The 12,313-nt window shown below is 34.4% G+C and overlaps 1 protein-coding gene across 4 annotated transcripts in view; it reads right to left on the bottom strand.

The window, feature by feature from the left end:
- Positions 1 to 12,313, bottom strand: part of MDFIC (MyoD family inhibitor domain containing) — a 132,848-nt gene that overhangs the window by 103,683 nt on the left and 16,852 nt on the right. For 3 of the 4 annotated variants that reach the window (XM_036010826.1, XM_036010824.1, XM_028526126.2), the window contains one exon: positions 9,589 to 9,711. The exons of the other annotated variant lie outside the window; for it this stretch is intronic. In XM_036010826.1, coding sequence (XP_035866719.1) covers positions 9,589 to 9,711 — 123 coding nt within the window. The remainder of the gene's footprint in view (positions 1 to 9,588; positions 9,712 to 12,313) is intronic. 4 annotated transcript variants of the gene reach the window in all.

The raw sequence follows: 12,313 nt of genomic DNA, 5'->3' as shown, positions 1-12,313 counted from the left end.
GGCAGGTGAAGTTAAGAAGGAGATGAGTTAACAGGGGGAAAAGAACACAGAAGTTTAGGCCTAATTATTAAAGGAAAGAGCAGGAAAAATTACAGTAAATTTCCGATTTCAAAATCTTAGAAGAAAACAGATTTCTGTGATAAGAAGATCCAAAATATGTCTATATTTGTAAGATGGCTAAAGTAAAATAGGTGTAAGGTCTTTAGAGTTAAAAAAGTCTAGAATTTATATGATTTCAATTCTTTTTTTTTTTTTAATTCTGCATCAAACACTGGGCAGTTTGACCTAGAGGACAAGTAAGATAACAGTTAGGGATCAAACAGGTTATGGTAGAAGATCAAGAAGACATGAATAAAGAGTCACAGCAACATCACACATAACACTACCTGATACGACACACAATAACTGACCCACTAATTTAAGGTTGTTTAAAAAAATTAATGTTATTTGTACTTATTTATTTATTTTTAAATTATTTTATTGTAGTTCAAGTACAGTTGTCTGCATTTTTAGAAAGAGGGGAAGGGAGGGAGAAAGACAAGGAGAGAAATATCAATTGCTTGCCTCTCCCACAATCCCAACCAAGGACCTGTCTGGCAATCCAGGCATGTGTCCTAACTGGAAGTCAAACTGGTAACCTTTCTGTTTTCAGGTGGCGCTCAATCCACTGAGCCACACTCACCAGGGCACTAATTTAAGGTTGTGTCATTTCATTTTCAGTTTTCTTTGGGAATTAATGTACTACCAACAACGCTTCACATCAATTTTCTAGGTACTAGATTAGCAACATGGCTCAAATTTAATGTTGAAATAATCAGAAGATCCTGTAGCCTGAAACTATACAACTTTGAATTAGCCAAGCAAATTTGGACTATATGAAAAAAGTCAGTATTATTTAAACCTCTATAAAATATTTTATATATATTATAAATATATATTTTAATTATAAAATATTGAATACATGATATATTTTATTAGAAAATTTTTGAAATTTAATATAAAAACCATTCTGTTTTTAAAAATTAAAGGACACATTTATGTATATTTAAATAAAAAATATTGAACAGCTTTTGTTCTTTCAAAATGTAAAGTTATAGCAAAAATCAACCATGTTAAACTGGCTAAAGTAAAAAATATTAAAAACCTAAATGTTAGAATATAGGTTTAATTTTACATTTCTAATTATAAATATTCATATTTAGAGCTAATTAATAAAATGTGAAAAATTACTGGATATAAGAGAAGTGTAATAAGAACCCAACTCAAAGGAATAGTAGGAAAAAGATAATTACACATGATTACACTGTTTGATGGGTGTGTTATTGTCAGTGCTGCTGCCTACATTATCACTCACCTTTGTGATTATGACAGCATCTTTGTAGGCTGAAGGAATATGGACAACACAACCTGCAAAGGTAGACCTCTACATAGATAATACATCAAATATATCTTTCATGAAGACAAGAATAATGGGCAGTATCCTTCAATGAAATGTATGGTCATATAACAATCACATTGGCATGAATCAATTATATGTGACAATGTGAGATGGTGGAAATCTTTTTTCCCTTAAATTTCCAATCCAGTTCTCAAGAACCATGGAAAATGTGTTTAATTAAATAATGTTCCATAGCAAGACAAATGTCTCTACCCACTATCTTCTCTGGTTCACTTAATGCAATTTTACCCTTTAATACCAGCATCAAGGGTTTTAAAAGATATTTCCCTGACTTTTATGTGTCTTGCTGCAGAACTCACAGACTTGGGAAGAATCCAGTTTCCAGTGGAGCATGGATTTACCATCAAGTCCTGAAGGACTCCTTAAAAGAAACACTGGACAAGTCATAGTATTGACTCTCAGCTGTGCTATGGCAAAGGGAGAATGGAGCTCCTGAAAGGAGTGAAGAAGGAATTCTACCAATGCTCCTCATTCTGATACATGCCCTCACCCCCACTACTGAACCTATGAAACTAGCTCAGTCTCACCCCTTCTGTGACTAGGTAAAACAAAAACCACTGCCTTAAAGAATTTCCCACACCACAGTTGTTCCATATAGTTATACAAACTAATCATGCTGTGACTAACATATCAACTGATTTGACAAATTCAGAAAAACTGCTTCATTCTGAATTTCAGGAACTTAATGAAAAAAACTGCAAGATAGTCTTTACTAGAACTGAATCCCCATGCCCTCAAAACCTCCAGCCAATCCTCACTTCATGGGTTGTAATACGCCTTGTGCTTGTGCTGAGAAGGGCCCTGCACTTCATTTAATTCTCTGCTCTTGCCATCTTGAAAGTCATAATAATTTCTTTAAAGGGCTGTGCATTCACAGTTTGCACTGCTCTACACCTACAAAATTATGTAGTTGGTCCTATCATCTGCAGAAACTGTAGGAAACAATCTCTTGGCTTACCTGCAACCTGAAGCATTTCCTACAGGTGACTGTCCTCTAATGAGGCTTTGAGAAGTTGGGCCTTCATTCTGATAATTTTTGTTATATGGGAAAATTTTCTTTTGAAAATATTATTGTTTTAATGTAATAAAACAATTCAATTCATAAGGAAAAAATAGATGATACAGAAGAAAGCATACAGACTATTAGTGAAAGTCCCCAATTTCACATAAGTCCCTAAATGTAACTATTGTGAAGAGAAATCATCCATTATGAAAAAAGATAAATACACACTTATAATTTGATACACACACACACTGATATATATCTTTTCAAAAAGTCCCAATTGTATATGTCTGCTGAACTAAGCAGAAAAGACCCTTTAGAATCTTACAATAAAGAAAACCCCCTGGCTGGCATAGCTCAGTGGATTGAGTGCGGGCTGGGAACCAAAGTGTCCCAGGTTCGATTCCCAGCCAGGGTACATTCCTGGGTTGCAGGCCATAACCCCAGCAACCGCACATTGATGTTTCTCTCTCTCTCTCTCTCTCTCTCCCTCCTTCCCTCTCTAAAAAAAATAAATAAATAAAATCTTAAAAAAAAAAAAAAGAAAACCAAGAGCTTCAAACAACATGTATTATTTTTCACTCTTCTCATGCAAGGATATGTGTTTCTCAAATGGAAACATATACAGCCTACACTTCCTATTATAGCACTCAAAATACTCATTACCATTTCAAGATGAATTGTCTCTTCCACCAGATTATAAACTAAATGCAGAGAACACACCTGTATTGTTCATCACTGTATCCTCACCATATTACTGTGTAAGCACAAATACTCCTTCTTAATGTAAATGATTTTTGAATTTAGTTTTCAAAGTTATATTTGATTCCTAATCCTGAAATTTCAATATAACAACATGTTTTCCAAAAAAAATAATTTATGTATAAAGTCATAGTGTTCATATCCAGGAAACTTTGAGGTTTGAGAAATAAAATTATCTAGATCACAGCATTTATGGTCTTGATCATTGAGTGTTATTTATTTCTACAGTGGTTAGTATATTCAGCTATTCCCTGAAGCTCAAAGAGCTCCCAAATGGAAAAGGAATAAATCTGGTTCCTTCACTGCACCTTCATCCACCACTTGTTGGTAACCACTTTAAGAATATCAGGAAAACACTGAAAATCTTTAACAAAATGTAGTAAGATGTAGATTGGAAATTGAATGAGTCATGGTACATATGAGTAAATGGTAAAGTAATAAATTAGAATAATAATATTAAAAGTAATGAGTACAATGGTAACAACATACATTGTACTTTATGGTATACAAAGCATTTACAATCCAATTTTTAGAAAGGCAGAGAAAGACATAACAAGAAACAAAGGAGAGAAGTAAGAAGAGTGGTATGGTAGAGAGTAAAAGCAAGAGAAAGGGAGGTGAAGAAGAGACAGAAATAAAGTAGTCTCAAAACTTTTTCTTACAGGTAGGAAAGAAAAATAATGAATAAGAGAGCAGAGAAGGCCCTAAATAAAGTGTCATTCCTACCCACTTTCGCAGACAATGACTGTTATTCAGAGCACTGCTATCAGTTCACTGAGAATTCTTCAGAATACACTATCAGTGAACAGCAATCAAAACTGAGAGTTTGATCACTTTAATTTCATTAGAGTCATCTGTAGACACTGGAATTGGACATGAATGAATCACATGTGGCTTGGGAGTAAGGAGCAGGTTAGAAAGAATAAAAAGAAAAATGTATAGAATCTTTGTCATAGTACCTTAACGTCTGAAGTCATTGAAGGAACAGGTGCAAAACATCTCTTCCCTCCTTGCATTCATTCAATAGACTTAAGTCATCATTTATTAGGCATAAACTATGTAGTGTCCATTGTGCTGACTATCTGTTGTGGATATAAACATCAAGGGTCTCAGAAAGACCTGGTCTATGTACCCAGCATGTCTAGACATATAAACCAAGGGAACAACAAAGAAAACAAACAACGACATAGCCATAAAACTGGTATTTGAGTCCAAAAATGATAATAATGAACACAAGCAAATTCAGTGAATAAACTGACTCAGTTCTGTACTAATTAAGGACAAAATATAAATTTCCTTGTATAGTCCTCAAAAATCACAAACTATTAGTACCTCCATTTTTAAAAATGAGGTATAAAGTATTAGTACCTCCATTCTAAAAATGAAAAAGTAGAGTTCAAAGACATTAGGTAACTTGCCCAGTACCACTATTCATGAGACATCCAGGGTCTGAATCCTGGCAATTGGCTTCCATTGACCTCCAGGATCTGGGCAATGGAACCCAGATGGGCATGGAACAATGCACCCTAAGGAAGAATTATGTCAGAGAACTTGAACTCTATCCTAGAACACAGCCTAATGGCTGTCTTTGACCAACAAGATAAATACAGGCAGCCATCAAAAATGGATTATGATTATGAGTTGGATTTTAAAACAATTGATGGTTTAAAGATTCCTCTTTAATAGCAATAATCAAAGAATCTGAACTGCAGCCACATAACTATTTGGTCAGCATATTGAAAACAAAAGTTTTCTGAAAGATGGGTGAAGGAAAATACACTGAGCAAGATGAAAGTCACATGACTTACTCCCAAGATGGACTTCCAAAATGAATGAGCATAAAATAGTAGGGAAAGACTCAATTACCTAAGAAACATAACACAGAAGCTACCTCTCCCAGTCTTACTGGGTGGCACTTATCTGGAGGGGCTTCTTTATGGTCTCTTTCATATAAGATTAATTCTAAAGAAAATCAAATAATACTTAATGCAATGTACATTCAAACATGAGATCCACTGAAAAATTTAAATTCAAACCTCTCAGTGTTCTTTCCTTACTTTGAAAGTAAGAAGTGTCCTAAGTATATAAATTTGTACACAGGAGTATCTGCCTTTCTTTCAGTAATTTACATAGAGAAGGCATTCTCTCAAGTGATGGTATTCATTAAGTAATTATGAGTGGTGAGTGGCAAAGGCTAGGAAAAGAAATAATAGTATTTCTAATAATGGAGCCTGTTGATGTTGAGAGGAAACTCAGAGGATGCCAAGACAAAGGCTTCAAGTAGTAGGATGAGTGAAAAAGCATGATGCATTGGCAAGTGTGAATTAGAGAGAGGACCTACATTCTATTACCAATTAAGTGCTTACTATTATGAGAGTGAAAAACTCTTCAAAATGAATAAATGGGTTCAATAGAATAGGGATTACTGTTTAAGTAGAACATTCTAACTTTGCTTCAGATCATGGGAATTCTATAAAATCACAAAGGAGAGAATTAGGTGAACAAAATAGTTTAATTTAATGGAAAATTTATTTCAAAAGAGAGCTAAAAATTTCTGTAGTTAAGTAATAGCATTTTGAATTAGAGACGTTTATATAAAAGCAATGTCCAAGGATAAAATTAAGTAGTAAAAATTTTCAGAAAGACATAGAAAAATCTGAACTACAGACCTGAGGCAGTTTAAGAAAAGGAACACAGAAAATGTAAGTCTCTCTTTATAGGAAATAATTAGAATAGTAGAATTTGACCTAAATTAAAGGAAAATATTATACAGTCTTATGAGCAGAAACACAGGAAGACACACACACTCCTTCCTACTTCAGAAATCCCCCCAAAGATTGAGATCAAAATGTTACTTCTGTTCCTTTTCTAGTCCAGTTATATGAATTATTGCCTATTGCTGGTTATCAGTTTACACATATTATGGGTTAAATAGAAAATATTACTTGAGGGTATCATTTCTCTGATAAATTTATTTAACTAAGTCAGAGGTGCAGTGATTGCTTAAACAAGGCATTGCTCCAAATTATACAGTGTATCATATATGCTAATATGACAAGAAAAGCCAAAGTCTTAACTAGTATTCTCATTAAAAGATTGCCCTTATAAATGCTAAAATTTAATTTCCATTCCAGAAATTAAATTATACAGCAAAATATTCTCTCAAAATATGAAAGCCTTGTAAACTGTAAAAAGAATAAAAATTCATAATGAAAAATAAAATGTTTCCAACTATAAAATTCCCTCAAAACTCTTCCATTTAGTTCTTATATCTTTACTTACTTGATTCAGTTTTTCTGATTTTTTAAACAAAACTTAAGTAGTTAGGATTGTCTTTTTAATTTAAATTTCTTAATAAAGAGAATCACAATGTACATTCCCGGACCACATTGTGTGTGTGGCCTACTTATTTGAAATGTTAGATTCCATATGGATTTCCTCTTGTTTACTTATAACTTCCAGAAAGGACTCTCTCTAACAAATTAGCAACTCAAAGCCAACCAATTTGGAATCCAGGCACTGAGAGCATGTTACCTCAGGTCTGTTACCTGCAATGTTTTCTAGAAGGACCACAGAAGATGAACAAAGCTGAAACTTCTGTGTGGAGCAAGAACTAAGTGTGAGGCACAAGTGGGTGGTCCACTGAGGTCAAGGTTAAAGTTCACAGAATAATTGGAATTTATTCTCAGCTTGGATCTCCTTTATGAGGCCTGAGAATACACCCTTTAATTAGAATACAATTTCCAAAGCAGCCACTCCCTTGACTTTCCAGAGTTCAGTTATTCTCAGAAAAGTAAAAACAGCCCCATCATACTGAGAGCTAACAGTTCTCTATAAATTACGCCTTAAAAGCCCAACAAAGAAGGCAGCAGGCATCCAGGACAAAGAAATTTAGCCATCAGCCTTCACTGACCACTCTCAAGAATAGATAGAGAAAGAGAAGTCATATTAAAACAAAGTCACTCTCCTTCATTTCTGGCTTATGCAGCTGAGCTGTCCCATGGAAGCTTGGAAAAAAAGAGTGGGTTGTACATCTGCAAATGTTCCCACACCCCAGTTGACCTAATTATTTTCTGCTGATCCCTCCATCCAGTCAACCTCACACTACAGTGGGGACACTAAAATCAATTCTGTGAGAGCCAGTTGTCCGCCTCTTCCATGGTGCTCGGGGAGCCACACAGGACTCTTGGAATGACAGCCAGTCTGACACTGACTCACCACAGATGTTTGCCTCCTCCTCCATGTAGCTCTGATCCAGAGCCTTCTTTCCAGGGCCTATTGTTATTACAAAAGATTTACTGGGCCCTAGAAATGTGCTAGGTGTTGAATCAAGAGGAAAACACACATTTCCCTAACTGGAGAATTAAGAGTGACAAACATTATAGTATATGGAGATGGTCAAAAACTACGAGAAAGGCCAAAGAAAGAAACCCAGGGAGTTGACATATAAGGAGCTATCACAATATCAAACTTTCACATGCTATCCAGGCTTGAGTCAGGTTTAAAGATGACATAAAACTTTCCATTTCAGCAAATCCAGATATCAAATCTTGCTGTAAACACAATAACATTGCCTTTGTCTGGAAATGTGTGACAAGGAAAATAAAAAAACAGAGTTTTTGAAATTAGTTAAGAGAATTCAGAGTCCGATGTCACCCACACATTTGGGAATTCTTGCCAGCTAATATTTCAAGCAGGAGCAACATTACTGTCATTGGCCATTATCTTTTGCATATCCATTCATCTGTCAGTATTTGTAGCAGCCCTCTCTTGTGGGGTGATCAATCTCAATCTCTCAATCTCTGTCTCTCCCTCTCCTCCCAATTCTTTCAATGTATATTAGTAGGAAACTAGACAGTTGCTTCCAAATGCTCCAGTGTCTGATGGTACAACCTTCATCATTATCTCAATTTAAAAAAAAAAAACACAGTTTCATACAATTTACAATATTTTTATCACTGTCCACTTAATCTAGATTGACCATAGAGTAGTTTAGAGTTGTATGAATTCTGAAACTAAAATGAGCTTAATCAAATAGCACAAAAAATTTAGCACATTAAAGACTCTCCAAATCCTTATGCAATAATGCTTATATTTTGATTTTTAGCTTAAGAGTACATATTCATGTTTTCTTACTATAGGCCTTGGGGAGGGAGTAAATCAATTAAATGAAACACATACTTAAAATTTTATGACTATGAAAAAAAACAGGAAAACAATCATGTTCCCCAAGGTGGAAATAAAATTACTTCTAAAATATTTTCTAGTTTTTATTAACTCTGTAGTTGTTAGGAAATCACAGATAAAATAAGTCAGTATCTCACAAAACTGTTTCATAACAGTAGAGTCAACATTTAGATTGATTACCAATATCTATGTTTTGAGTAATATATATTACCTATATATATAATATTACATATACATGTATATGTGTTACTTGAAATAGCATTTTACTTGATTCTTTGGAGAAAGCTACATAAATTTTGTTCCTCACTAATTTCTGAGCCTGGTTTGCTTTCCATTCAATTTGCTAAGAGAAAAATGTAAAAAAAAAATACAAAATGGTTCAAAAATTAAACTAAAACACATTCACTTTGAGAGCTTTTATTTGAAATTCTGAAATGTCCTTCAATTGTGTTTTTCCAGGAGTGGCATAAAGTGATCTGTATACTTAGACATGTATACAGAGAACAGCCCATTATATGATAAATTTATATGGAACCCACCTGGGGAACCTTAGTGACCAGTACCTAAATTCCAGAGGAGAAACTGATGGGAAATCAACATTCTGAATAGCACCCAAAAGATACCAGTATTCCTGGACATTCCCAGAGTAAAATGAAAACATACCAAAACTTTTATATATATTCTACACAGCAATATTAGGAAGGAAATAAAAAGAAAACCAAGTAGTAATTAGAAACCAAGTACGTATATATACTGTAAAAAAAAAAGTTTGAATCATTTGGCTTAAAAGAAAAAGAACCAGAATCACATTACCAAAATCCTACTAATTACCCTTTAGCTCTGTTTTTATCATTTTAGTTTCACAGTCCACTTACAAATTGTCTTTCACTTAGTCACTGCTCAATAAGGAATTGAGTTTTGTGTAAATCTCTGAGAACTGAGTCCACAATTTACATGTAAATTCTTCTCTCCTAAAGAAAGAATGAAACCTGACAGAGCATTATTTTATCCTAGTTTTGGCCTTATATTTTAAAATTCTCATAATACAGTTTCAGAGAAACTCTGAAAACTCTTGATTTATAGGTTTCCAGCAAAATTATATGGTACAATTAACTCAGAGCATATCATCACAGTCATATCCCCCCAAACCACTGCAATTTTCTTTAAAAGTACTTACCTCTGATGAGTTCATCATCTGAACAAGTTCCCCAAATGGACTGGTCTTGCATCTCTCCATGTGTGAGGCAGATATCAGTGGCTTGAGTTATACCTCTCTCAGTATTTTCTTTATCACATTTTTCTGAATAAAAATATATTTATTATCATTAAATGTTACATATCTTTCTCTATTTTTCATGTTATAGATTTTTTTTTCCTAAATGCTTCCAAGTCTACCAAAATTTAAGAAAATGGGCATGGCACCTTAATTGACTGTTGCACACACTGACTCATTAACATATTTACTGGGCATTTATTACTTGCCTAGCATTGCAGAAACAGATGTTTACAATAAAAATAATCTGTCAAGATTATTGTAAACAAATCATTAGAACACAGCAAGTTACCTGCATGACAGAGAAATGCGGGAAGTTTATATCAAGGATGAAAGTGAGTTTAAGTCCATACAGGTAGAGAGGGTGGGAGCAGTAGAGAAAGCACAAAGGAGAAGAGACTCCAATATGGGGTAGAGATGAAAATCAAACTGCAGTGGAATGGGAATTGAGGAAATACAGAGTTTTCTTCATAGAAACTTTAGAAATAGTCAATTGTGCCATACATTCTCAGAGAGGAAGGGCTGTTTAGGATGAGAGATCTATACATGAGTTTATGAATTCTGAGGAGAAAAAGAGGAACAGCTTATTGTAAACATAACTCAGGCAAAAAGCAAACTAGAACATAAGGTAAAATGCATGTTATGAGAGGCCCAAGAGCACTAATGGTGTGTAATGAATGGACTTTGAAAGACTGGTGAGAATTCTAATAAAGATGGAAGAAAAGCTATTCCAGGTGGAAAAACAGCATGAGCAAACTCCAATAACAGACAATTGGACAATGGTTCCAATCCTGGACTAAAGTTCTTTAAGAGGAACATTAGGATATAAGACATTAAAGGTTTGAATAGAGACATTAAACAGATATTTTAACATCAAGGTGAGAAATTTGGACCTAATATAAGAGCAAGACAAATAAGTAAAAGTAGCTATTAAAGCTTTATGAATTGCCTAATCAGAGCCATGCACTAGAAAAAATAATAAAATTGTACACACCAGTGGTTCTCAATCCTGATTGTGCTTTAACTCATTTGGTCAGCTTTTTAAAAAACAGATTTCTAGGCTCCATCAACAAAGATTCTATTTCAACTTAGGGGAGGGGTGCTTAGGTGATTCCACTGCACTTACATCCTTAAGAATCACTGAAGTATGGATGTAACAGGGAGAACAAGTAAGGGAAAAAAACAGGAGACTTGCATAGTACAGGTGGAAGTTGATGAGAGTTTAATTAACTGCATAACAAATGGAAAAGGGGGTAGATATGAGAAAATAACTGGAGGATTGCACAGATAATTGAGAAGATGGGATTAGAGATGACTGAGTTTTCTTAATGTGAATTTGACTGAGAAAACCTGGAGACCAAGAAAATAACTTACTAATTATTTGAGTATGTCTGTGCGTGCATATATGTTTAGGCAATTGCTAAGCAGTGGGGATACAATGAATTAGGAGACACAGCCCAGGCCTTCATGGAGTTTACAGTCTAGTGGATGAGTTCAGTGTTGGATATTTGAATTTGCAAATCACAAATAAAATTATAGGTAGAAATAGTCATGTTCTTAAACTTGATTACGGAAGCCAACCAAATGACTAAGGTTCACCAAAAAAGTGACTACGTGAAAAAAAGTGTATCACGTGGAGTCTATACAATTAGAAAGGATTAAAGAAGAGAAGCTATATGACGTCAAGCCATGGAAGCAAGAAGACATTCAAACAGTAGCTGTTGGTCAATTGTGTTTATATTTCCAATGGAAGGAAAACAATTTCTGTGCATGAAGAATTTTCTCATGTACCATGGGGAGTTCACAACAATTAGAAAGTTCTGGTGTGAAATACATTCCAACACATGAAAATAGATGGACACCCATTTAGAACCAAATACAGTAGCTAACAGCTCAAAAAAAGAGGGGGGCAGTTTCAATGCTAAGTATTTAAAAAAACAACTCTAACTGGTGTGTAGCTCAGTAGGTTGGGCATCATTGTAAACTGAAATGTAGCCAGTTCGATTTCTGGTCAGGGCACATGCCTGGGTTAAAGGCCAGTTGTGGGGCAGGTGACGTGCAAAAGGCAGCCAATCAATGTTTCTCCCACATGTAGATGTTTCTCTACCCCTTTTTCCTTCCCTTACCCTTTCTCTAAAAAAATAAATAAATAAATTTTTAAAAACAGCAAAACCATATTCATATACCAGTAAAATATAAATAAGAAGCATGCTGAAACAACAGTTTTAGATTAATGTAATAGGTTACTCAGCATTATGGTAAAAAAAAAATGTAATCTTCCTGAGATGTGCTGGCTTCAATTAAAATCTTTACTTTTTAAAACAACTCCAGATATGTTTTCACTGCCACAGTCAACTCTAGGCCCTTCTGAGATTATCAACAGAAAAGACATTTATACAAACTCACTGGTACACAACAAATCTCTCATCAGCAAAGCCCAACATTACTTGCTGTTAGTGTTATGTAGCTAACTGCCGCCAGGTGTCATGCTAGTAGGCTTAATTCAATTAACAACTTTAATTGAAGGAGAATCAAATTAATTATATAATTTTGAGCTGTTCAAGTTTAATTCCATTAAAATTCATGAACCAGGGTATTATGACGTATTGCTGACTAGAAGAAAATAGGT

Source organism: Phyllostomus discolor, chromosome 10 (genome assembly GCF_004126475.2).
Source record: "Phyllostomus discolor isolate MPI-MPIP mPhyDis1 chromosome 10, mPhyDis1.pri.v3, whole genome shotgun sequence".
NCBI lineage: Eukaryota > Metazoa > Chordata > Mammalia > Chiroptera > Phyllostomidae > Phyllostomus > Phyllostomus discolor.
The sequence above is the reverse complement of the archived record's forward strand: the minus strand, read 5'-3'. Positions and strand labels throughout refer to the sequence as shown.